Source organism: Lepidochelys kempii, chromosome 15 (assembly GCF_965140265.1).
Source record: "Lepidochelys kempii isolate rLepKem1 chromosome 15, rLepKem1.hap2, whole genome shotgun sequence".
Lineage (NCBI taxonomy): Eukaryota > Metazoa > Chordata > Testudines > Cheloniidae > Lepidochelys > Lepidochelys kempii.
In genome coordinates this window covers 17,511,680-17,538,973 of record NC_133270.1, presented here as the reverse complement: position 1 = coordinate 17,538,973, position 27,294 = coordinate 17,511,680, and the positions used below count along the sequence as shown (strand labels likewise).

At 40.3% G+C, this 27,294-nt stretch overlaps 2 protein-coding genes and 1 long non-coding RNA gene across 9 annotated transcripts in view; 2 read left to right on the top strand and 1 right to left on the bottom strand.

Annotated features, from left to right (window-relative positions):
- Window positions 1–18,695, top strand: part of GOLGA3 (golgin A3) — a 38,349-nt gene extending 19,654 nt beyond the window's left edge. For 2 of the 4 annotated variants that reach the window (XM_073312450.1, XM_073312448.1), the window contains exons 12-24: window positions 1,193–1,270; window positions 1,939–2,202; window positions 2,976–3,070; window positions 4,096–4,312; window positions 5,832–5,975; window positions 7,148–7,345; window positions 8,616–8,732; window positions 8,905–9,044; window positions 10,364–10,496; window positions 10,738–10,860; window positions 11,729–11,893; window positions 13,015–13,178; window positions 14,192–18,695. In XM_073312450.1, coding sequence (XP_073168551.1) covers window positions 1,193–1,270; window positions 1,939–2,202; window positions 2,976–3,070; window positions 4,096–4,312; window positions 5,832–5,975; window positions 7,148–7,345; window positions 8,616–8,732; window positions 8,905–9,044; window positions 10,364–10,496; window positions 10,738–10,860; window positions 11,729–11,893; window positions 13,015–13,178; window positions 14,192–14,399 — 2,046 coding nt within the window. In that variant the 3' untranslated portion in view covers window positions 14,400–18,695. The remainder of the gene's footprint in view (window positions 1–1,192; window positions 1,271–1,938; window positions 2,203–2,975; window positions 3,071–4,095; window positions 4,313–5,831; window positions 5,976–7,147; window positions 7,346–8,615; window positions 8,733–8,904; window positions 9,045–10,363; window positions 10,497–10,737; window positions 10,861–11,728; window positions 11,894–13,014; window positions 13,179–14,191) is intronic. The other 2 variants (XR_012155013.1, XM_073312449.1) reach the window with 2 other exon arrangements.
- LOC140898542 (uncharacterized) lies at window positions 17,360–23,670 on the bottom strand. Its single transcript, XR_012155014.1, has 2 exons — window positions 23,462–23,670; window positions 17,360–22,286 (listed from the first exon to the last, which is right to left on the bottom strand). It is a non-coding gene; the product is annotated as an uncharacterized lncRNA (long non-coding RNA).
- ANKLE2 (ankyrin repeat and LEM domain containing 2) overlaps window positions 22,867–27,294 on the top strand; it is a 31,696-nt gene continuing 27,268 nt past the window's right edge. For 2 of the 4 annotated variants that reach the window (XM_073312451.1, XM_073312452.1), the window contains exons 1-2: window positions 22,924–23,237; window positions 26,032–26,520. In XM_073312451.1, the coding sequence (XP_073168552.1) occupies window positions 23,018–23,237; window positions 26,032–26,520 (709 nt within the window). In that variant the 5' untranslated portion in view covers window positions 22,924–23,017. The other 2 variants (XM_073312454.1, XM_073312455.1) reach the window with 2 other exon arrangements.

The following is a 27,294-nucleotide window of genomic DNA, read 5'->3' as shown; positions in this document are numbered from 1 at the left end:
AGAAACACAGATTCATGTCTGATATCAATTTTCAAAATGAATAGATTTATATTATAACTTTTTGTATAAAGTACACTTTTTGGAAATAGTATTTTTAGTGCACTGTGTTCATGAGGCAATCTCAGCAAAGAAAATGTTCTTATGCATACAGTAAGGTTAGATTCTCTGTGGGCACTCCTTTTGGAAGAATTAATAGCTGTTTCCTAACTTAAAGCATACCAGATCTCATATTTGTCCATTAGTATATGCTGAAAGTGGTTCCCAGACTTGTTTTTTTCATGTACCAGTTTACCAGATAGGTTTGCTGTCTACTAAGGTTCTGTTGTGTGTGTTCTAACCCACAATGGAACTTCAACTAAACAAAACTCGATTCTCATAAGTAAGTTTGGACCTACAGTTTGTGTAGAGCATCCCAAACTTGAGAGCAAGGTAGAGCATCTACTTTTCTAGTGGAGGCTTGCACTGGGACATGTTCAGCAAAGAACTAGATAAGTTCATGGAGGATAGGTCCATCAATGGCTATTAGCCAGCATGGACAGGGATGGTGTCCCTAGCATCTGTTTGCCAGAAGCTGGGAATGGGCAGCAGGGGATGGATCACTTGATGATTACCTGTTCAGTTCATTCCCTCTGAAGCACCTGGCACTGGGCACTTTCAGAAGACAGGATACTGGGCTAGATGGACCTTTAGTCTGACCCAGTATGGCCGTTCTTATGTTCTTATGGGACCCAGCAAAGATTTCACATTGAAGGTAGGGAGGAGGATTCTAGAGTATTGGTCACAGAAGTCCAAAGTACCTCTGCTGGTACATGCAGTATGAAAACATTTTTGTAGCTCTATAAATTATGAAGCACCTGCTATTTATTTTGATTTAACTTGAGCATGTAAACTTGAATCGGTGTCATCTAGATACACTATATAGAGCCTGATGTATCCTAAAACATGCATGCCCAGATAATGGGAGATGCTGCATCCTTGATGGTGGCTTTGGGAAGATTAACATTCTGAATCTGTCTCAACTATTTAGGTATAAAACAATTTATTATTTGCATTACGGTAGTTTCTGATGCTACAGTCAGGATCAGGGCCCTGGTTTGTCTAAGCACTATGCATATACATAACAAAAAGACAGTTCCTGCCCAGAGAATTTATAATCCAAGTAAGGCAACATGTCTGCATTTTTCTCTAATAGGTGGAAAATCTGCAACAAGAAAGTGCCAGCCTGAAGAAACAGACCCAAAAAGTAAAGGAGCAGTACCTACAACAAAAGGTGGGTATACATAGCCATTTCAATATTGTATTAAAAACGAGCAAAGATTGTGTGTTGCAGGGAAGGCATGTACTAATAGGTTAATGGCATCTTACTTCCTAATGACAATGGTATTATTTAACTTGCAGGTCATTATAGCAAATAGAAGGAATGTTGTGACACAATTTATTATAAATGTTTGTGTGTGAGGTATATTTCTGTAGGTTATACATTGATTTTTTTTTTTAAACTGTAATTGACATAAAAGCAGACACTTAGGCCAAATCATGTTCCCATTAAAGTCTGGGAAGTTTTCCACATGGACTTCATTTGGCCTACAATATGTTAAGATTTCTCTAGTTAATTTGTACTAGGTGACCACTTTTTCAACAATATTCATTTTTATTCAAAAAAATTGGGTAACTTTTCAAGTATCTTAAATTTAATGCAACTGTATGAAATTCTGTTGGCATGGGGAATTTTAATTTAAAAGAAATAATTTTTCCTCCAAATCTTGTTTGGAATGATATAGAATATGATTCTAATTTTAAACTAAAGATGTACCAGGACTTCAGATGTCCCCTATAGTGGCACCGTTGAGTGGTACCATTTGCTTGCCTATTAGTCCAACAACTGTTTTAGAAATTGTGCCCTGGTGGATATCTCTCTGATTCTGATATGTGCACTAGGTAATGGTGGAAGCTTATCGAAGAGATGCAAGTTCAAAGGACCAGCTGATTAGTGAACTGAAATCTACAAAGAAGAGGCTGGACTCAGAAGTGAAAGAATTAAAACGGGAGCTACTGAAAATTCATGGCGAAAAGCAATCCATTGATGTTGAACGTTCAAGACTTCAGAAGGAAGTATCCCAGGTTCACCAGCAGATGGTGGAGTTAGAAAGCCATCTCCAATCAGTGCAAAAAGAACGGGATGACATGGAGATACAGCTACAGGTGAGGAGGAAATCTAGTGCAGCTATCTCAAGGATAACACACATTTGAGCTGCAGCTAATCCTATTAATTATTGAGGTGTTGCAGGTAGCAGTAACCTTTTAAACTAAGGTTATCAAATATGTATTGAAGGCAGTTGTATGTTACTTACTTTTGATGGTTAAACTGAATGATGATGTATTGCTATGTATTGGTACTGTATAAACACATATTGAAGTCAGTGGAGTTGTACTGATTTTATACCAGTAATAGAGTGAAGAATTAGCTGCAGGTATGGTATAGGAGTGCTGTGGAGGCAACATTCTTGGCTCCCAAAGTTGTCAAGAAGTGCAAGTGTCTTATTTTGCTCAACAACAATCTTTCACCTTAAGGACTTGTATTAGCATATGCCAAGGGGACTACTGCCCAGTCTGTAGATGTCAGGATGGTGACTCGAATTAAAATAGAATTAAAAAGGGATGGGAACGGAGACTGTTTTGTACATGGAAGGAAACATCCTTCCCCTCTCACCCCCAATCCTCGTATACAGAAAAGGAAATAGTTTTGAAAATTACCACATTACTTTGTTGTTGATTCATTAAACTAAACCTTACCATAAACTGGTTGCCAAATATATACAAAATATATACAAAATATACAAAAATATACAAAAGTAGTCCTGTTTTTACCATTCTGATACACTCTGTGTGTGTGTGTATATAGCAAACTGGCATGAGGATTTCTTTTGTGCTTACCGTATTTTCTCCTTCCTCCCTCATCTTTTTTCCCCCTCAAGTCTTTGCAGATTGATAAAGAACAAATGACATCTCTTGCTGAGACGAATGAGGTACTAAAACTACAGGTAGAACAAATGCAAGAGGAAGCCAAAAAGTAAGTCAGCTTTTTACACAGCCAGAATAACAGTAGCACTCGCTATTCTTATTGTGCTTCTTGTCTTCAGTGTGCTGTACAAAAATTACTGTTTAGTTTTTTCCTCTACCCTTGTAGGACAGTGTGTTTCCATTTTACAGCTGGATAAACTACTTAACTTCTGTGCCTCAGTGTAGCCTGGGCACACAAGTTGTTGGTAGGACAGGAACTCGTGAGTTTCAGGTTCACAGACCACTCCTCTGACCATTCCTCTTTATTACCAAGCTTTGTGGAGTGTGGCATGAGGCCAAAGGCACCTGAAATTGTACCAATAGCAAACTGTTGCTCACCAAAAGTGGCTTTTTGCAATTGGTATATATCAAAACAGTTACTACACAGATGTTAACATTAATAAATCTTATTTTTTAACAATGCCACCTTTCATAAACACTAAATTGAACACCACAAATATTGTTACTGTGGCTGTAGATGTGATGGGAATGGGATGGAAGAAGACATGTAAATGGATGTTGGGAAGGAGAAGGGGAGCAGTAATATAGGCTCCACCACTGTAAAAGTACAGTGCAGACCTACACAAAAGTGAGTTTGACATACAAAGAGAGGCTGTCATGTTAGAAGGTAAACTCAGGAGTAGTTTTCCATTTCATTTATAGGCATCTCCAGCAATGCTGCCCAAGTCATGCACTCTCTTGTTGCTGATGCACAAGAACTGTGACGTCACCAAGGACTAACTATCGAATCAGAAAATGGCTTTCTGCAATTAATATACTAATTTTGTAGAGTAAACAACTTGGTATTGTCCCCTTAATATTTGAAAAACATGGTTTATGTGCTAAGCAAAAGCTTTAGTGGTTCTTTTATCAGTATATTTGATTTTGTGTAACTTTGGGAATCAATAGCTTCTTTGGGAATCAGCGTCCTGTTATGGTTGTTTGCTATGACCTCTCAATAGAGTTTTGTAAATCTAAAAGTTTAATTGTTCATTACAGTTTTCAGGCAGTTCTCTTTGTGCTTTCTCATTCTAGGGCCATCACCGAACAGAAACAAAAAATGAAGCGTCTGGGGTCAGATCTGACCAGTGCACAGAAAGAGATGAAGGCAAAACACAAAGCCTATGAGAATGCAGTTGGCATCCTTAGCCGCCGGCTGCAGGAAGCCCTCACCGCAAAGGAATCTTCTGAAGTGGAGCTGAGCAAACTAAAAGCACAAATTGCTGATGGAGGAAATAACCAGGCTTCCCATGTAGGATGATGTCCTGTAACTTTGTTAGTAGAGAGATAGGATTATCTTGCATTACTACTAAATACTTAAAGACATGGCCTTACCTATAGGTTCATTTATCATATAGAGAAAAATTTTGGTAATGAGATGATCATCTTTGGGCAGGATTGTATTTTACAGGGTTTTACCTTCTACTGAAATCACTGCAAGTTTTTCTGTGTATCTGTATACTTTATACCAACAACAAAGCTTCATTCCTGTAGCCAGCTGTGAAATCTCCTTTCAGGACTTAAAAAGTTAATAACTATGGTGCCTTTCAAACTAAAATAAACTAGAAGCTTGCCCTTTAACATGCATTTAAATCTGCAGTAAAGATTCTATATGCTACGTATCAGTCACTGGGGAATTCACTTCATGTGTGCCTTGATTTATTATTTTAAAGAAAACCACTTCTGCAGTAAAGTATTACTTAAATATTGTGAAGATACTGCCAGTTTCCAGACCTATAGACCATGTGCCAGTGTCTCAAACTGTGAATTTCCTTATCAAAAATAAGGAAAATGTTTTGGCAATCTCCAAATATATGAGTAAAATAAACAGCCAACCCCCAGTTATAGCTTCACTTCAGAAGGAATGTCAGCCGTAGCCCTGAATTCCTGTTAATGTTCCTGTTTAAGCACAGGTTTTCAGTATTTTCTTTTTATACTGAAATATAATGAAGCCTTTTTTACTTATTAACTAATAGTTTCTCCTTTGCCTGCACCAAACACTCTGTCCTCCTTCAAATCCCTCCTTAAATCCAACTATTTCCACATAGATTTCAGATGCTAAAGCTCTTTTTTTGAAGTTGTGTGAAGAATTCTGTTCTCTTATTGTATATATTATGTCTGTCAGTGAAAGAAGGCAAGCTTCTCAGGGCAGAGATGTGACTTTTTTATATGATTTCATACACCGAATATTTTTGGTAAAAAAGTGACGCATCAAAGAGTGAGGGTCGGCTTATAAACAGGTCTACACCAAAATTTGATGATTTTTAAACTCTGTGAAGTCATTGAATTGAGTATCTAATACATGGTCGTTTTGTTTACCTGGAGCATCTGCAGGCATGGAGCCCCTCAACTCCCTGTGGCTGCTGTTCGCCGTTCCCAGCCAGCGGCTTATCCTAAGGGGCCGGGAGCCAAAGTTTGCCGACCCCTGAAATATAGGGTTGGCTTATGAAAGGGTCATGCAGTTTTTACTATTTTTCCTATCCATCTTGGGGGATCGGCTTATAAACGAACGGGCTAATGAACGAGTATATACGGTATATTGCACCTATGATGCAATATAAATATATTCATTAAAAGAGTAATTTCCTTTTTAGCAAAATAATCTGTTAAATGTAGTAAGTTGTTTTTTCTGACCCAAAATATTGTCCAGTAAACATAATAAGCACTTTAAATCTATACCTATTGGAGGAATAGACTTGTTTAAAAAAAGAACAATTGCTTCTGCAAAACAAGTGTTTTACTAACTAGGCTTCTGATGTCTTTGTCTTTAGGAAAGGATTCACGCTCTGGAGACAGAGCTGCAGGCTGTTAGCCACAGTAAGATGATGTTGGAGAAAGAGCTGCATGAAGTAATTTCACTCACCAGCCAGGAGCTTGAGGAGTACCGGGAAAAAGTGATAGAACTTGAGGATGAGGTAATTGCCTGCGCTTTCCTTGCAGACAGGGAGGTTCAGTGTACAACCCAGGGGGCAAAAGAAGATTTGGGACTGAACTGTTCAAATCAAATGAAAGTATGTTATAATCTTACAAAGGGAAGATTGCGTCTGCCACAGCTAATTTTGCTGCAAGCTGCCAACTCCTCATGACTTTATTGGGCCCTTATCATTAATGCTATTATTTAGTCACGGGTATTTTTAGTAAAAGTCATGGACAGGTCACAGACAATAAACAAAAATTCACGGCCCATGACCTGTCCTTGACTTATATTATAAATACTCCTAACTAAATCTTGGGTGGGGAGAGGGGTGCTGCTGGGGGGGCACCCCAGAGGCCATTGCTCGGGGACCACCCCGGAGTGGGGGGGCACTGCTAATTGGTGTTGGGGCCAGCGGCAGCAGCTGCTCCGGCCGCCCCATAGACCACTGCTCAGGCAGGCCACAGGGCCAGCCGCACTGGCTGCTGCTCAGGCATTCCTGGGGCCAGCTGCCCGACCAGCAGCCAGTGCAGCTGGCCCCAGGGCCGCTCCAGCTGCAATCGGTGCGGCTGATTGCAGGGCCACCCCCCAGCGACTGGCTGCAGAGCCACTCCAGCAGCGGCTGGTGTGGCTGTCCCTGGGGCCACTGAGCAGCTAGCCCCGAAGCCAGCTGCTTGGGCAGCCCTAGGGTCAGCCACGCTGGCTGCTACGGAGGTCGCGGAGCCACCACCTCCATGACAAACATGGACCCCCTACTTATAATACAGGGAAAAAAGCGTTGGGGTGAAAGAAAAGAAGCTCCTACATAAAAGAGACCAACTAAGCCTGGTCAAGAGATGCTGAGTACCCAGGACTCCCATTAATTCACTTTTGAAACTCTAAGGTGGCACTAGAAATATGCAGTACTGACTTCTCTACCATCAGTAGCACATCCCTTCTTTTCATCTCCTGTGGACAGTACTTGTGCCCTCTACTTCTAGCCAGCATTTTAATCTTGCAAAGAAAATCAGAATAAGAATCTGGTTGAACTAAATTTTAGAAGCATCCATTGTGAAAGTTGGAGAATTTTTCTAACATCTTATGCACAAAGCAATCATCATGTTTGATGAGTCTACCTCACAACTTCTTACGACAATAATATTGTGATTTTATTTATTTATTTTTTGGTTGCAGCTTCAGGAATCTAGAGGTTTCAGGAGGAAGATAAAACGTTTAGAAGAAATAAACAAGAAGTTGGCCCTCGAACTGGAACATGAACGAGGGAAGCTCACTGGTCTTGGTCAGTCTAACACTGCTTTGCGGGAGCACAACAACATCCTAGAAACAGCACTAGCAAAGAGAGAGGCAGACCTGGTACAGCTGAATCTCCAGGTATTCAAAGCATTTGACATTTTGATGTGACATTTTTAGAAGAGAAGGCTAACATTCTTCTGATTGCAGAAGGTACAGGGACTTGATTATGTCTGTAGATTTTCATTCAAAACACGTGTTTAAAGAAATGATGTGCTTTCTCCAGGTCCAGGTCTCATGTAGCTTACATTAGAATAATAATATAGGTATGAGAGACGTGTCATAAAAAAAATTTCCACTGGGTTAAATTATGAACTTTCTCAATGAAAACATTAACAAAAATTTCCAAGAGTGAAAGCAACAAATTTAATACAGCTCTTGTTAACATATATCTTGTATCACATAAAGATCTGATATCACTGTTGATGCTCTTACTTATTTTAATATTTATGTCAATATAGCACCTTCCCCCCCATCTCCAATCTACATTCACCATTACTGAAATATAGCCATTTCAGGGGTGAGATGGCAGTGTGCAGTGAGAGTGAATAGCAGTAATGGGAGGGGAAGTTTTTGCCAAGGATTCTCAGGCAAACTCTTGCTCTTTCATAGGTGCCATGGGATCTTTAAAATGTGCAGAAAAGCAGAAAAGACCCACGAGCCTAATAAATTTCATGTTACTTCCTTTGGAAGGTTTTGTGGCATTTTTTGTTTCTGAAAAGCAGGTCCTGTTTGCACCCTACTGTATTGAATTCTGAAAGTTAAATAACTCTGCATTTGTAATTCACCACCACCTCCAACGGGGGAGTTGGGGCAGAGGTAGAGAGGAAGATACTCTTCCTCCATCTCTGTTGGAACTTAGAGAATTCTCATGTTTTCCTCATTCCCCAGTGCCCTTGAGACTCTATCATGACAACAGTTCTTCCACCCGAGGGAGTCCACTTAAAAGCATCATTAGACTCTCAAGGCCATGCAAGTTGTGCAAGGAGTGGCTCTGATCACCTCACTAGATAAGGCATGTTTCTACAGTGCACCCAGCTCAAGGTGCAGGTAGGGGGAGGAAGTTGACCCAAGGTGTGTGAATGAATGATTAAAATTATACCTAAAACCAGGGATGATATTTTATTCAAAGCCAGCCTTTTATAAACCCTAAACCTTCATTTTTTAAAAAACAGTTGACACTTCATGTCTTACACAAAACTACATGCAAATGAACAATAGCTCTCTGGTCAGACTAGGCACTACTGCCTTTTTTTCCCCTTCTTCCCCCACCCCTGTGCCCCAAAATTTCTGCACGTTGTGCACAGACCCTGTGTTCTGCCACTGAACCTCTGGTTTTGTGATACCATAGGTTCAAGCAGTCCTAAAGCATAAAGAGGAGGAGGATCAGCAAATGAAACAACTTATTCAAGCCTTACAGACTGCCTTAGAAAGAGAAAAGTCAAAAGTTAATAACCTGAAAGAGCAGGTAAGGGCTCAGATTCTGCTTTATTACTTCATAAGTGATTTAAATACAAAATATTGAATAAGTAGTAAATTCTGCTTTATGTGTGCGTGTCTCACCCGTGTATCATCTCTACCTTTTAATAATCCTATAATACTGGTCAGATGAAGAAAAGCTGTCTATTTTGCATCTGTAGGTTGCGGCAGCCAAAGTAGATGCGGCACATAACCGTCGTCATTATAGAGCTGCTGTTCTTGAGCTGAGTGAAATTAAGAAAGAGCTCCAAGCCAAAGAACTGCTTGTCCAAGCCCTTCAGGCTGAAGCGGACAAACTACAGTAAGTATACAATAACATATACTAAACACTAAGTTTCTTAGAACAAGGTGAATAAAATGGTTGCAATCTATTAAGAAATCTAAGAACAACTTACGTATTTGAATTTTTGGTTTTGGTCCTCTGGTCCGTGTGGAATTAGTCCTGTCTGAGTCTTATCACTTGCCACAAGTGTGCACTGCTTGCAAAAACACTTCTATTTTCTGTCTCATGATTCTTGTACTGTATCTGGGATACACTTTCTTCAGACCATCTCACCTGCACTTCTTACAGTTTTGATACAGATGAACCCTGCCTCATATACTAGATGAGGTTAACACTCTTCTCAATATCTTGACTCTGTTGCACTTCCCTTTTCCATATCCCTGAGACCTTAATTGCAGGATGACCTTGATAAGCAAATGAAGCTTCAGCTGACTATCTACTTTTATGGTATATACCAATTTGTTTTGTTATGTGGAAATTTGAACTGGCTGCTTGCTGCTGAACATACTGGTTATTCCATCATGTTCCAGTGTCTTCAGAATGCAGGATGTGAAAATTTGAAGTACAAGACCTCAATGAAGCTGCTTACAGGATTTTGAGCTTTTTGGAATGATGCTTTTTTTTTTTTTTTTTTTTTTTAATGTCAAATAATTTAAGGCTTTGTCTAAACACACGTTGTACTTCTTTAACTATACCAGTATAGTTCCATCCACTGTGGATGGAATAGTTTATTCCAGTATGAGAAGGGTAATAAGCTATGCCAGTATAAGCACTTTTATACAGGTATAACTGTGACCACATTAAGAATTGTACCCGTATAACTATTTTGGTAAGAAATCACACCCCAGCTGAAATAGATATACCAGTACAAAAACTGTGGGTAGACCAGGCCTTATTCCTCCCTCCACCATAGAATTAACTTGTCATCTCACAGCCTCAGTCCTGCAGATAACACTGACATCAATGCCAGAATGGATCAATATGGGAACTGCTTCTTTTAAAATATCCTACTAACAGCTTTCCCTTCGTATGAAATATTATCAGCCATCAAGACATATGTCAAGAAGTATGTAGCTATATATCAATATATCTATCTTACTGAAATTCTGTCTTTTGGCTAAAATCCAGGGGTGAGCATATAGACAAAGCTTGTCAAAGAAATAGTTCACCAGACTTTGCTGCTAATTTTATAAATCCTAGACTATTTTGTGCCTCAAGCTGATGATCTATATCACGTACTGTTAAATATTTCATTTTATTAGCCATATCTGTTATATTATAAAGAGATAAAAATACAGATAATGGCAATTTGAGGTTTTCTGCCACTTCCGTTCTAGGGTTGAGGATGGGAAACATTCTCAAGAAGTATCACAGTTCCAGCAAGAGTTGGCAGAAGCCCGGTCTCAACTCCAGCTTCTACAGAAACAGCTGGATGAACAACTTAGCAAACAGCCTGTGGAAAACCAAGAGGTAAAAGCTTCTAGTTAATTCCTTACTCCCATACTGAATATGTCTTATTCAGGAGCATGAAACAGAAGGTTTAATTCACATCTCACCTGAACAATTTTTGCATGATTTTCTTTTAATCAGCAGTCTAAAAAGTGGGAGATGTTTACGGCAAATAAGTAACAATTAAAATACTCATCAAATTTATGATTGATTGCTCCTGTAATGAATTTTAAGGTGGTTTTTTTTTTTCCTCTCTCTGTAGGTTGAAGACCTCAAATGGGAGGTGGCACAGAAGGAGAGAGAAATCCAAACGCTGAAGCAGCAGTTGGACATGACTGAGCAACGCAGTCAAAAGGAGTTAGAAGGAATACAGCTAGTATTACAGGTACTTGAACTGGCCTGTATGACTCTGATAGACAGGTGTTTTCATTGAAGAGTAAATCTACAATTGGGGAGGAGATACTTAGAGGGATACTGTAAGGTTAAAAAGCAAAGTACTGTACCAGCGTTACATATAAAACTGTAGATGATTAAAACTGAGAGACTTTTTGAGATTTATCAGTTTCCATTTCATTATTGTGTTTGCTTTTTGTACTGAAACAAGCTTGGACAAGCAGCATAGGCTAGTCATGTGTTTCTAATTAGCTTCACTTTCTGGTTCTTCTGCATGAACACAATGCTGCTGTGCCCAGTTGGCAAATAATAGCAATGGAGTGAGATGGAGGGGTGGTAGTTACTATTGAAATTAAAGAAATGATGGAAACATTTCTTTTGGGTCTTGTCAAAACTTACTTTTTACAAAATCTAAATCTAAACTTCACTTCAAGAAACTTCAAGAAACCTTGCACTGGTGAATTATCAAACAAATGACTTGATAGGAATAGGTACTGTAGGACTTGTACATAATGGTTTAAATGATGCCAGTATCTGTCACTGCAAGAAGGAGCAAGAATATGTCGTTTAAATAGGTTGTCCTACAATACTCTTTCAGAAGGTAATACACTGAATTAAATGTTTCTGGCTTATATTAGTGGCATATCCCACACTGGCATCTGACTTCAGAATTTAGCAAGTAGTTGAAATATTTAAACTAGTAGAATATATAAAACTGCGAGAGTCATTCAGCTTGCAATTTAATGGTTTTTAGCAGTTAAAATATGAACACTGTACTAATAAGCTGGAATTTTCCACTTTAGACAGTTTCCCTCACACTGTTTTTAAGCTTCTTTAATGGTTAATTTTTCATTCTTTAGAATATCAAGACCGAGTTGGAAATGGTGCGGGAAGATCTGTCAATGACTCAGAAGGACAAGTTCATGCTTCAGGCTAAAGTGACTGAATTGAAGAACAGCATGAAGACACTGCTGCAGCAGAATCAGCAGCTGAAGACTGACCTGAAGCATGGCAAGATGAAGAAGGTATTTAAGTAGGAAAAATACTTTGATTATATCAGGGTTCTCATGAAGTTATGCTACAGAAAACTTTGTTCCCAATTAATTTTAAAATAATGTCAGAATTACACGTGGGGATCTGTGGTTTTCTTATTTTATAAACAGTATTCCTGGGGGATTTGCTGGTTTGTAAACAGGGAGTTCACTTATCTTTCAACAGAATATCTTTCTTTCTGTGTATTGAAGCATCATATTGCATTCACATGTTGATTCAGTGCAACAAACCAAAAAAGGAGAGAGAGAAATAATAAACGGTGGGCAAATCTTCACTCCTTTAGATAAGCCCTTAAAAGGGCACCTGCTTATGCAGTCTGTCCAAGTCCTTTCTGGTCTCTTTCACTCATATTTTCAACAGTTAATGGCTTCTTCACTAGTTCTCATATTTAGTACTTATAAAGAAAGGTACTCTAGCAGTGAGTCTCTCTCTTTTTTTCTTCTGCTGACTACTTAGTAAGAGAATCTTTCATGGACCAACTCCCCTTTCCATCTCCCAGTACTTGATTATCAAAATATTTCACCTTGAGAACAGCAGGAAGGGTTCTGCAGGTCACTGGTGATCCACTGATTACAGTTTGAGAATCAGTGCCCTTCAGTGTAACCCAAAATGTCCAAAAGGATTTCCTTGACCTATGCCAGTATTTTGTCTGAACTGGCCTCTTGAGTAACATTCTTCCCCCCCCCAACCCCCCCGTATAGTTAAACTTACCACAGAGGACCAGGGCAATTAATTGAATGTCATACTGTCTCAGTTGCCTATTCATCGGTCCCTTAATAGTATGAGATCTTGACTAGAGACTATCCCTCTTATCTAGTATATAGAACTGAAGAACCTTTGACTCCACCTCACCTACCTGTCTAGAATATATTTGTTTACTCACAAGTATGACTGACAAACTAGACTGATTCAGTCTGTTATGTAGCTGAGTCTACTCTGTGAGTAATCTTCTATTATCCTCTGAACTCTGACCATTATGCAAGTATGTGGATATGGAGCAGGATTTAACACTGTTCCTATGTGGTAAGAGTGATGTCAGGGAACATGTTTTATTCCGTTTCTGTTTGGGTTTTTTTGTTTTTCCTTTAAACAGAAGAAGGAACTGAAGGGAGAGACTAATTCTTCAAATCCTGTGACTCCAGTGAAGATTCCTGACTGTCCAGTACCTGCCGCACTGCTAGAAGAGCTCTTGAAACCACCAACAGCTGTGAGCAAGGAGCCTTTGAAAAACCTGAACAGCTGTCTCCGCCAACTAAAGTATGACACTTTTTTTTTAAACCACATGTTATTTAATATTAAAAATATTCTTAAAAGTCTGCCACTAGTCTGTATCTGGAAGGTGACCCTTGCGTTAGTTTTCTCTTTGATGTGCTGCCTGGATTCCTGTCTGCTATAGAATGTTTGTTAAACATTTTCATTTTTGTAGCAGTTTTCATATCTCACCCTACAAAACTCCCAAGTGAGCTGTATTGCTAAGAGAGCTACACTCCCTCCCTATCCAAAGTAGATTCTGGGACGGCAGGTTGATTGTGTGTGCTAAGGTTTTTGTCTGTTCCTTATTCTGTATTGCTTTCTTCCCCTTCTTCTTCCACTTTATAGCATTATTTGCTCTCTAGCATATCAGTATGTTAGTAAAATCTACATCCAAGTTGCTGTCATTTAGCTGCTTGGGAGGGTTAAATGCTTCCACTGAGGCTACAGTTCTGCTTCATGCCTGACCAGGGGGATGTATGGAAAAGAGCACACTGCAATGTTGCCCTCTCCCTTTGGACTAAGTGTATCCTCTCCATGTTGCTCCCAGCCCAGGGATTAAGAATCCTCAGTTTCTTGGAGACTTAGGCTATGTCTACACTTCAGCTGCACTGCTGTAGTGCTTCAGTGTCACTACAGCAACAGGAGGGATGTTCTCCCATCACTGAAGTTAATCTACCTCCCTGAGAGGGTAGTAGCTAGGTTGATGGGAAAATTCTTCTGTTGACCTAGCGTTGTCTACACCAGGGGTTAGGCTGGCTTAACTTCATGTCTCACGGGGCTGTGAAAAATCCACATCCCTGATACATTAGCTATGCCATTGTAAGTTTTCAATGTAGACCGGCTCTCAGTTCTCCCATACATAAGTGCATTGTGTTTCCATTATGCTTCAGGTAATTTTGGGTAGATATCAAACCTCAGAAATGATTTAGTCAGTGTTTAATCATGCCTTTTTTTTCCCTGTGAGACTAACTTTCAACTGATGATACTTCCGCTTTCTCTCGCACCATTTTCAAAAGGCAAGAAATGGACAGTCTTCAGCGTCAGATGGAGGAACACACCATAACAGTACATGAATCGATGTCTTCATGGACTCTGATTGAAGGGCAATTAATGGACCTTACTTCTACCTGTCCTGCAACAGCATCAGGCGAGCAGGAAATTCCTGCTGTGGACATAAAAGAACAGAATCACAATGCTGGTGACAAAGAAGCATTGAAACAATGACCGTTGTTTTTCATCACAACTGCTTTAAGCGTGTACAAGAATCTACCATTATTTATTTGTTTCAGTGGATTTCTTTGTTAAAGGCAAAAGCAGAGCAAATGAATGGTTTCAAGGAATCAGCAAAACATTCACTGCGGACCATGCTGTATTAAGGTTTCATATGAAACCATCCCTCACCTCACTGAATTAGGTAAATCCATGTTGGGGACAGATGATAAATTTGGCCCATTTATGCGCATAGGCAGAAATTCAGAGGAAGGATTAAAAAAAATCTGAATTATTATTAGAGATAGGCCAAGAAGATAGTGTTAGATTCTGGATCTGGATTTGTTTAATTTAGTTAAGGGATCACTGTAATCTTGCAACATCAGATTATCTCAAATTTTCCACCATTTTGGGCTGCATCCACATCATATCTAGAAAAGTAAGACTTTTTCCAGTTCCAGCCATAGGCACTGGGTCAGGCTTGGGAATCTGAATCCAAAACCTCCACCCTCTTGAGTTCAGGCTGTAGGTGTCTGGATTTCAGATTTTGGTTCAAGCCTGTCTCTAGTTATGGCAAGCACGATTGCCCTGTAGTAAAAGAAATCGACTATAAAAGTTGGTCAGTGCAGACCAGTAACTTTCTTTGGCAATGTTTGCCCAGGACATTTTCTGGAGTGCCTGATTTCCCTCTTGCATTCTCAGGCCAGTAGGGAGCTTTGTTTCACTGCACAAATGCTTTTTTTGCACCTTTTTAGTTAATTTCTGAAGTAGACATCCCTGGTTCAGGGTATGTATATAAATAATAATCATCTGACCTGGAGTGTCTGTTTTAATATGCTTATACAGTAAATTAAGATTGACATGGGTGTTTTTGTTACTGCCATTGTTTTAATGTTTGACATTTAAGTTTGCTGTTGGAAAACATTGTACATAGTCCTTAGGGAAACTAACCCAAAAAACCAGAGATTTTACAAATGTAACTATTTTATTTGTATCTTTTTAAAGACAAAATGATATGCCTATATTTTTATTTGCATCAGCTTTAATTTTGTTTCCCTTTTCTCATCCTGCCTCCCAAATAGGTGCACATTGTTCATGCATGGGAGCTTTGGCACTACTGCAGCCTTCCTTGCAGAGGCACCCTGCTCAGTCTAATGCAAGATGGCTGAAGCAGTGGCCTTAGATTCATTTCTCCTTTGATCACATCCCTGTCCTGTTGACAGTGCGGGGACAGGTCATCCCTTCCTCATTCCTCTAGAGGTAACACGGATGCTTTGTTTTGCCTACTCTACAGTCTGAATCGCACTTTGCCACATGACAAACTTGCATCTAGAGGAATCAGTGGATGCTCACATACAGACATGTACTTTTTTGTTTTTGTTGAAAGATATAGAAAATAGGGACAGTTGCATGCGCTGTAGTTTGGATTTTTTGACCAATCAATACCAGTAGATTAATTTACTGAAAAAAACTGATGAGGTTCTCGTGAGATAAGGATTGTTTGTTACTTAGGTTTTGCATTTACTGAGACACGTTATCATTGTTATCTCTGTTCTGCAGATGGTCAAAATCCATCTTTTTCTAGAAAGGCAGTTATCTCTTTTCTTTGAGAGGGCTGCTCTTTTGCAATATCTTTATTTTAAAACAAACAAATTTACCTTCTATGTAAAATTGTAGTTCTCTAAATCTCTTTTACTCAAGCTCTAATCCTGCTGAATAGTTTGTACTGTCTAAACTGACTGTGAAACTCCAGTATTGGATTATACCTTTCTTTTTTTTTTTTTTTTTTTTGGCTAAAATTAAAATATGAAGGACTGATATTAAAGTTAAAAGTCAAGGATTTCAGGTTTGAGAGGGAAGGAATGGTTTAATGTGGCCTTAGTTGCCAATCATGTAGGGTTACTGAACTGTTTTAAAAAAAAAGCTTTACTGACTCGCCCAGATGTGCTAATATTTATATACTACTTAAGTCTTATTTTACAGAGTAAATGGTACGGAGTAATTTTGCTGCTGTTCATGTCCTTTAAGCTACCTGTATATTGTGCTCTAAGAGGAAAAAATAAAAATACTGTCTTGTTAATTGATCAAGTTAAAACTACATAACTAATATATTCAGTGCAAAAAAATGTATCAAATGTTCAGGTTTTTAAGTAAAATACCATTTGTGCAGGTTTAATATTACTGTTCTGTGTGACAAAATGCATTATCTACAGGTTAAGAATCCATTATGTTTTAATTTGTAAGTTTGGCATCATTTGTACAGCCAAAGCATTTATCTGAGATTTGTATTGTACTAGTTATCATAATGCACCCTTTTTCAGGGCAGTGCTGCATCTTTCTTATGACTGCTAAAAGACAATAGAGCAACGTACCTTAAGTGTATAGTTTTCCTCTTAAGAAAAGAGATAATTATGTTAAGTTGTGAGATACACAAGTAGGGCCATCCTTATGGAGGTGTGGGGCCTGGGGCAGAAGTGACAAATCTGTCTCTTCCGGGACTGACTGTGCCGGCCAATCGCGCCAGCCTGTGGGGCCCTCAAAGCGCAGGGCCTGGAGCAGTCGCCCCATTCACCAGGGATGGCTCTGTACATTTGTTATGTGAAAATTGAATTCTCCTTTACTCCACCCACCTGTCTCTGAGGGTACCCAGTTTCCTTTTTTAGACTCTTAAGATATCACACTTCTTGTTCCTTTAATTTATATTCACCACCCTTTACAAAACAAAAACAAAACCCATCCTCTGGACCTAAAAGGGGTGGATGACACTTGAGGGTGCTAAATCCTATGAAGTGCTGAGGACATCCTTCTCCTAATGAAGTCAGCAGGAGTTGAGGGAAGTCAGCATGTCCTAGGAGATGCTCAGCACATTACAGATTCAAGCCTTCACTTTAGAGCCCTTCAATCTTATTCCTTAATTCAGAGAGGTGGTGATTGTGTTTTTTAAAAGGTTCTTCCTTCCACCCTGGGGTTCAGCATAATGTCTCCACAGCATTCCCAGATCTCTTGTTTCTCAGGCCAACTAGGAGTGGGAATAAAAACCCTGGTCCCCCCTGCATGTATAAGAGCACTGACAAATAATTAAGAAGAAAATTGGTGCCTCATTAACATTGGTGTGCTTTTAGAAATTAAAGGAATAATCTCAAAGGGATCTATTTTTGCTGTGGTTTTGCACTGCAATAGAATGTAATTTCTGTGTATGTTTCCTCACTCCTAGTAGTTGCTACTTCCCCAGCCAAGTTTTAATGATGAAAGAGAAATAAATGTTGCTGTATTGTGAAAAATTTATGAAGTGATAAGGTGGTAAAGTCTGCTGCATTATTTTTCAAAACCATGTATTTTTTTTTGAAGAACCTTTCCCAGTTGTATGTTTAAAACTATGTTGGAAGGATGCTTCTAGAGTTAGTCTCTGGTGTTGCATTTTGCATGAAGTTTAATTCCATTGTCTTCCAGGTTACTTGGAAGTTTTTGTGTACCACATTAGGTGGTCAACTCAGTCCTTCCTCTTCTTTTGAAAAGAGTCTGATCCCATACTCTTCACTCAGGCAGTACCCCTATTGAAATCTGTGGGTGTTTCATGTGTGTAAGGAGTACAGTATAGTGCCCAGAATGGAAATTCTATCTAGGGCATATACATTCATGTATTGCAAATTTCTCCTCATAGAATTGAGATTCAGTGTTGTGAGTGTTTAACTGCAATTAAGCTATCCCACAGAGTGCATTGATGGTGATTAATCTGGTCAATATAAATTTGATTAAAAGATGGCAAATTCACTATTGGTTTAATAGATGCACAAATTGGTGATGTATGTTTATCTTAATTTTGGAAGTGAGGTGTGAATTCTTGCATGTCATACCCCCAGTGACCAGACGCCTTTTTTATGGGTGCAGTGTTTTCATTATGAAAGCAGACACAGCCCAGAGTAACCATTAACGCTAGCCAGGTAGGATATGATGACGTTTAATTCCCAATAAAACATGTATCAATCCAGTCATGTGGGACCTTCTCACTTAGGAGCAGCCTTGTCCCTGTTACAGATGCAGAGATTTCTTGGGGAGGGAAACATTCTAAATATTGTAAAAGAAATGCTGTCATGTTTTATACGTGATTTTCAGTCATCTGTCTAATTCAATTGTATTTATAAAAACATTGTCATTTCACAAAGTTTCTGAGTGGATAACCCAGGGGAGGGAGGAGTTATACTATGTACAACTAATGATTATGACCTTACAAAGCATGTAATTAAAAAAATTAAGATGTGCATAGGAAATCTTTAAAACTTTTTTGTGCAATAAACTATTTTTGGTAAAGGGTTTCATGTTTTTACTTTGATCGTGAAATAAGTACACATTTTTCAGTAAACTTTTTTATATATAAAATTCTAAAGATGCTGTACAGAAACTTTTTAAAAAGATCTTTTTTTTTTAAAGAAATATTGTATATTACTTTACAATCAATAGTTTAAATGTTTTAAGATTCATTGTAATTATGTTTCCATTATATTTAATTTATTGAGCGTGTGCTGAACATGTCAGGAATGATGAAAGATAAGTGGGGTGCATCTACATTTGAAGTCAAATGTACAAAACTAAACAGTGGGGAAATGTCATCATGATTTTAATTTAAATTCAGAAATTTGAAAGCAAAAGAAACTAATAAATGACTGTACCTTGCTTTCAGCATTAAACAGTATACGTTAAAGGGACATTGTCAACCTCTGAAGGCTTCTCATTTGAAGTTGCACACGCTGGCTGGTTTATTGTACAGTCATACCTGTACAATCCCTATAAACTCTCAAGGTAGATATGCTGTACGTGCCTTGTCCATACAGGTCCTATCATTAACTGACTGGACTGAAATTGTCCTACAATAATGTTTTTAATATGATTACAGGTCTTACAGCTGTGCTGGCCAGCGTGAATGAAGCTTAACATCACTTTTTTTTAAATGGTGTACTATTCACAGTGGACAACAGTTACGTTTACTAAAATAATTTTGAATGGCTCTCAAAGAATACTTTGATTCATGATCTGTCCACATTGCAGACAGAACCATACATTTAATTAAAAACTTTGTTACAAGATTTTTTCCTAGCACATCACTTCTGTAACACAGACAGGACCAAACAGTGGGTGTAGTTTAGAGTAGACAATTTATAGTACAAAAATAATTGATAGTAAAAAAATCAGCTTTCATGATGAAACATTGCCCTAGAAAACGAAAACTTATTTTCTACATTTCTCTGCCAGGTGCTTAAAATTTTTAATTAGATGTATGTTAAAATTAGCTGGTAGGAAAGGGAATCTAAATTTAATTAATCTGTCTTCACCCCTCTCACCCCTTTTCTGTTTTTTCCCCTTTGGCTCACTTTCCCATGACTCTACTAATGATGCACACTCCAAGGCACTCTGACACCTCAGAGAGGCATCTGGTCCAAGCTATCTGTATTTCAGATTTATATATGGGAGACCAAGCTAGAGAGCAATGTCATGAAGTGGGTTAAAATTCAGCCTTGCCTCCAGCAGAAAAACCTTGGTTCGGTGATTGGCTCTTAGAGGGTTACTGCCCTCTGAAGTGGGTGGAGACTTTTAAAATGGTAGTTTTATTTTAGCGAAAGGATAGCTGAAAAAACACAAATTTACTTTCTATCTAAGAAGAGCAAACTAAAAACAACTGTAGAACTATAAACTCAATCAGAGCCAGACACCACTGAGTGGTCAGGAGACAACCAGACTCCAGGGAAGTTTATCAATTCATCTGGTAGCCCATTACCTGCAAAGTGAACTCCACCAACTAGCAGGTCAAGTAAACTCTGAGACATAAGCCAAAAGTAACCCCATGTCCCTAGGAGTCCACCATTACCAATACATTGTCCACAGCCAGCTCCAACCTTTTTTTTTTTTCAAGTTCCTCCTACTGCCTTGCTGCTTTTATGATACTTAATAAAACAACAAGCTGTATGTTAGACCCTTTTCTGAGTTTCATGCAGTATCCAGTCTTGTGCCTGTCTTAGAGAGTAAGCTCTTTTGGGCACAATTTGTTTACATTTTCTGTTTTATCTAGCTCAAGTACGTTGTTGGCATGGAAACAATCACTGAAGCAGAGTAGGGCTTCTAAAACTAGTGGAAGAGCAGTGGGCAGCTGAGAAAGCTACCTATGCCCCAGGGGACACCCACCGCAGTATTTTCTGAAACAAGACCTGGTCTGGTTCCAAATATAACATGCATCTTGAGAACTACAGAAGGGCGGGTGGTCAGATTCTGAATATACTATAAATGTAGTAACTGGATAAAGGAATACTTTTTCATAAAAGTAATAATTTTGCTGAAATACAGGGCTTCTTCACCCATCTGCTCATTTTTAAATGGCTGAGTCACGATTAGTGCTGTTTCTTTTGACTATTTTTAAAAATAAAGTTAAATTGTTTATCTGCATAACTTTTTTGTGGTGTTACTCAGGGATGCTGGAACAAATGTTATAGTGGGGGTGGTGAAAGCCATTGAACCAAACTGTAAACTATGTCTATAATGGAAACCACTTCAAGCCAGGGGGTGCCGCATCACCCCTAGTCCAACACCTATGGTGTTATGGATTCCCAAGTTCTTTGGGATCTAGCTGCTAATCTGGCAGAGACTCATGGCAGCCTTAGCTGAACATTATCAAGGGCTGGACTACACCACTTCCACAAGGACCAAATTTTGTTAACTGAGTGACAAATCTTCAGAATGACAGTACAAAATAAAACTGGAAAAAATCTTTCTAAAGATTTTAACAGAAAGTTCTTAAAATAATGAAAGTATCAGTGTTAGAACAAAGTGTGATACAGCCATGCTAGTTCCAGAGTGGTAGCCATGTTAGTCTGTATCAGCAAAAAACAAAAACAAAAACGAGGAGTACTTGTGGCACCTTAGAGACTAACAAATGTATTTGGACATAAGCTTTTGTGGGCTAAAATCCACTTCACTGGATGCATGCAGTGGAAATATATATACAGAGACCATGAAAAAATGGGTGTTGCCATACCAACAGTAACGAGACTAATCGATTAAGGTGGGCTATTATCAGCAGGGAAAAAAAAAACTTGTAGTGATAATCAGGATGGCCCATTTCAAACAGTTGATAAGAAGGTATGAGTAACAGTAGGGGAAAAATTAGCATGGGGATCCGATGAAGTGGGCTGTAGCTCACGAAAGCTTATGCTCAGATAAATTGGTTAGTCTCTAAAGTGCCACAAGTACTCCTTTTCTTCATGGGGAAATAGTTTTTACTTTGTGTAATGACCCATCCACTCCCAGTCTTTATTCACGCCTAATTTAATGGTGTCCAGTTACAAAACAGATTCCAGGAGGGCAGCTCCAGGCATCACTGTATCCTACACAATCCATGAAACACTTGTCCAAATCAACTCACATTTGGCAGGAAAACCCCCTATTTTGTCCCCTACAACTCAACCTGCTATGTTTTGAGGCTGACAGGGCTGGGGGGAAGCCAGGGGGCAGAATTTAGGCAAGGGAAAGGGTGAGTCTAATACATACATAGTATGTCCACATCTTGAATATTGTGTGCAGTTCTGGACACCCCATCTCAAAAAAGATATAATTGGAAAAGGGCAACAAAATATTAGGGATATGGAACAGCTTCCACAGAGATTAAAAAGACTAGGACTGCTCATCTTAGAAAAGCGATGACTAAGGCAGAATATGATAGAGAGCTATAAAATCATGAATTATGTAGAGACAGTGAATAAGGAGGTGTTATTTACCCCCTTCACATAACACAAGAACCAGGGGTTTCACTCCATGCATCTGAAAAAGTGGGGTTTCTTTTTTACCCACGAAAGCTTACGCCCAAATAAATCTGTTCATCTTCAAGGTGCCACCGGACTCCTTGTTGTTTTAGGCAGCCTGTATAAAACAAACAGAAGGAAGTACTTCGCACAACCCGCCGTCAGCCTGTGGGACTTGTTCCTGTGAAGGCCAAGAGGATTCCGGGGTTCAGAAAGGAACTAGGTCCACCCATGGCTGTTAGCCAAGCCGGGCAGGGCTACAGCTCCAAGCTCTGGGTGTCGCCAAGCCTCTGAACTGCCAGACGCTGGGCCTGGACGACAGGTGATGGACGGCTTGAGAAACTGCCCGGTCCCGTCCCTTCTCTCTGAAGCACCTGGCGGACAGGCGCAGCCCACGCGAGCCCCGTCATGTTTTTTTCCCACGCGGCGGCGGGGCCGTGCGTTGTTAAATTCCCGTCAGGCAGTAGCCTGGACAGCTTATTATTGTGCGCTCTGCTTTCCCGTCAAGCACTTGGGCAGGACTCAGGAGGTGCAGGCGGGAGGGGGAGATGATTTCCTGTCAGGCAGCTCCGTGAAGGGGGGGGAAAGATCTGGTTTTTTCCCTCAGGCACTGGAGAACACAGACCTAATCTGGCGGGTGGGGTCCTTGTAAGGCCCCCTGGGGTGCGGCGGGCGCGATAGCGGTGCCCGCGCGGGGCGGGGGGGGGGAGGGGTAGGAGGAGGAGACGGAAGCCGGGAGGCTGCCTGAGGTACCGTCCCTAAAGGGCGTTTGTTAAGGGAGTGCCCGGGATCTGGCGTGAGGCGGGTGGGCCGAGCTTGGCCTGGGCCTGGGCTTGAGACGGAACGGGGATGGAGCGGTGGGCCGGGTCGGTCTGGGGTTCCCTGTGGGGGGCCGGCGGGGGCCGCTGGCCGGGCTGGGAGCTGTTGGCCGCCTGCGCGGTGATCGGCGTGGTAGGCTGGCTGCTCCGCTTGCTGGACAGGAGGCCGGGCGGCCGGAGGGCGCCGGGGCCGCTCCCCTCGCCACCTGCGCTGCCCGGGGGGAGCCGGCGCTGCAGTGGGAGCCGCCCAGGTGAGAGACTCTGGGGAAGCCGGGAGGGGGAGCGTTGCCTCCAGGCCTGCTGGATGAACGGCCGGGCTCTGGCGGGGCAGCAGCCTGGGGTAACCGCCCCCAGGGCCCCCGCAGATCTCGGGGCCTCCAGGCGCTTCTCCCCGGTTCTTCACGGGCCCTTTCTTACTCGGGCAGCCGGTCCCTGCGGCTTGCCCACCGAGCGCCTCCCTCACCCCTTGTCGGACCTGGCTCCCCTGAGAGCGTCGCGGCGTCTGCGTGTGCAGCTGCTGCTCTGCTTCTCTTCTCGCCGAGCCTGCCACACCCTTGCTCTTTGTTGTGGGGCTGGCCTGCCCCAAACCTGCCTCCAGACGCCTTTGGCTAGACTTGCCTGCAGGCAGCATTGCTGCTTGTGCCGCCAACTCCCCACCACGTGTTATCTGCGCCACCCCCAGGGATCATTCTCTTTCCAACGTGTCCCTTCCCTGTTTTTCCTTTCCCATCTCTAGATCGTCTCCCTCTCGCGCGTTGTGTTTGCCCAGTGTTTTCTCAACATCTTGTCACTAACCTCACCCTAGTAATCATCTGTCCTTTTTCCGTCTAGGCTCCCTCTTCCCCACATCTTATCGCAGACACATTTTCCAGTATATTTTTTACCACACACGTGAGTGTGAGACTCTTAGGTGCCATAGTAATAGGCACTTTAGAAATACCCAAAACACAGAGTCCCCAGTCATACACACTATTCTTCTGTTGCACACACATCTTGGCTACTTCTTCACCTGATTTGTAGCTAAAGACAGGGCTGAGTTTTAGGATTGTGCAGGTTTTAAGGAGGGAGGAATTAAATGATCTCATTGAAATACTTGTCTCACAATGTTTCTTAACATAATGGAGAGTCTTTCCGAAATTAATTCATATGTATAGCTGTTGCAGAAAACTGAAAGTTTTGGCAAACTGGGTGGGTGAAAAATGGATTTGAAGACTAAGGGCAGGTCTACATATACAGTGGTGCAGCTGTGCCTAAGCAGCTGCAGCACGTCTGGTGAAGATGCTCTATGACAATATGAGCTGCTGTCCTGTTGGCATAATAAAACCATCTCCATGAATTGCAGAAGCTATGTTGGCAGGAAAAGCTCTCCCGCCAACATAGCGCTGTCCACACTGGCACTTATGTTGGTGTAAATTTATTCACACCCCTGAGTGACAGAAGTTCTGACTTGTAGAGATAACTGCAGTGTAGACATAACTTTAATCATTGCTTGAAAACACAGTGCTTAAAACAATTTTAAAGAGTAGTAAAAGCTGCAAAAATGAAAACCTTTTTTGATTTAAAAAAAAACAGAGGTGGGGATTGTGTCTTGATGCAATGGTATGCAAATACAACCTTTTAGATCTCCAGTTTTATTCCTACCTTCTGTCAAATAGGGACTTCGCTTTTGATAGTAAATATGACATAAATGTGACCCATACCAGTTGGATCTATTTATAATAATGTCTCAGCTTCCTCCCCAAAATAATTATTTAAATGTGTTTAATGATATGGTCACCTGAGGTGAAGTATATATCAGTTTAGTTGTTCATAAGCTGAATATTTTTGGTAAAAAAGTGATGCATCAGAGAGCGGGGGTCGGCTTATAAACCAAAATTTGATGACTTTAAACTATGAAATCATTGAATTGAATATCTAATACATTGTCGTTTTGTTTACTTGGAGCGTCTGCAGGCATGGAGCCCCTCAGTCCCCTGTGGCCACGCGCCACTTCCCGCAGCTCCCATTGGCTGGGAATGGCAAACCACAGCCACTGGGAGCTGAGCGGGCTCCGTGCCTGTAAACGCTCCAGGTAAACAAAACGTCCCGACCCGCCAGCGGCTTACCCCAGCAGGCTGGGAGCCAGAGTTTGCCAACCCCTGAAATATAGGGTTGGCTTATGAAAGGGTCATACAGTTTTTACTATTTTTACCTATCCATCTTGGGGTGTTGACTTATAAACAAAGGGGCTAATGATTGAGTATATACGGTATTGTTTTATGATTTGTGCTCTCCTTGCTTTCTCACCCCAAGGTGCTAATAAGATAGATATGTGGCAAAGTAAAGGGATAGTTTAGTAGGGTAGTTGCTGTTTAAGGAAAAAATTCAGAGACCAAACAGCATGACAATACAACTGAATCTTAGTTTTCCCTCAGAAACACTCTTCCAGACTCTAGAGTAGGAAAAAGCTGAAGTCTTTATGGTATCTTGTAGTATGCTGTGTGCTTATTTTTAAAGCATGTGTACCATTTAGCTCCTACAAACTGTAATCACACATTTTAAGTTTAGTTATGGTCTTCAGAGTCAAGTCCCATGTATGGGTTTTTATGGTAAGAAATGTAATAGTTTACACTGAGATCATATTTGCTTGCAGCCTCTGCTTCTTGACTGAATGTGGAAGTGTGTAACAGTGGAGGCTATTCCTGTGGTAAGAGAATTCCTGTGCTACCCCCATAACTTTGAGATAGACGGGTTGGAGGCAAAATGAAGTGTCATTGGTGGAGAGGGAAATCTGGCAAAGTGACCAGTCACACTTCCAGTTGTTTGCCCTGAGAACAGGGAGAGGAGAAGAGCCATTTTAGTTTCTAAAAATTGTTTTTTCCATGTGTTGACTGGAAAAATACTATACTGTCTTTTTGCAACCTACATAGTTCTCTCCTTCATGAGCAGATAACTAAAATAACTTATGTCACGCTTTCCCTTGCATTTAATAGAAAATATTTCAATAGTCAGAAAAAAGCAGAGTGTTTGTAGCTACAGTTGATGTCACTTTGCATTTTTTTCCAGGTGAAATAACAATGGATACTATATTGTCTCGACTGAAGCAGCTAACGCCAGATGATCTTAGAGAAGAAATTGTGAAAGCTGGACTGAAGTGTGGACCCATTACCTCAACCACCAGGTTTATTTTTGAAAAAAAATTGGCTCAGTTTTTGTTGGAACAACAAGGAGGGTTGGAGATTAATGCATCCACTCTTTCAAAGAAATCTTCTGAAAACATTGCATTTCATAGTAGCCAGTCAGAAGTACAAAGAGCTTGGAAATCTACTGCAGTGAACGACAAGAGTCATGTAAATGTCTCTGAAGAGGGAGACTTTGGGTACAATATGGGCCTGAATCCCCCAGAAGAGGAAGTTGTAATGCACAAGACCTGTTCTGCATCAGTCTGTGGAGGAGTAGATGTTGATTCGCAAATAAATGCTCAGACACCATCTAGAGATCCTCCTCTATACTATGGCGTATGTCCAGTTTATGATGACATACTGGCAAGAAATGGTAATTACATTTATAATTTCATATGTTTGACTATTTTTGAAGGTCAGAGATCGCATGTGCCTTTTACATAACATATTACAAAAGAAAATAATGTTTTCCAGCTGGTGTATTCCTTTTTTAGGTATATGGTGTTATTACTCCTGAGGGGAATTCAGCATCAAAAATTAAAAATTCTGCGCACAATATTTTAGAATTCTGCATATTTTATTTGTCAAATAATGCAATATAATAACACCAGTTTCAATTATTTTGGTAATTTATTTAGACTACAATACGTTGGATGGGAATGGGGAGCACTGGAGGAAATCTCTAAATCCCCTTTGTCTAATAGTAATGTAGCTAGTTTTGACCCTTTATTTCTAGTTATTAGTCAACAAATGTATGGAGACATGCTCAGTATTACATCATAGGCAACTAAAGCACAAGTCAGGGCTGGGGAATCAAATTCAGAATTTATATTGGCTACTGATCATCTTTAGAAAGGTTAGGTAGTAAACAGTTCATGGAGCGCGTTTTGATGTCTAAATTTTTGCACTGAAAAATTTTCCTCAGTTCGAATCGCTAAAGCACCAAAGCATTTATAAGACCATACTGTCGTTTACAATAAGGATCTAAAAGAAAAGGAGTACTTGTGGCACCTTAGAGACTAACCGATTTATTTGAGCATAAGCTTTCATGAGCTACAGCTCACTTCATGAAAGCTTATGCTCAAATAAATTGGTTAGTCTCTAAGGTGCCACAAGTACTCCTTTTCTTTTTGCGAATACAGACTAA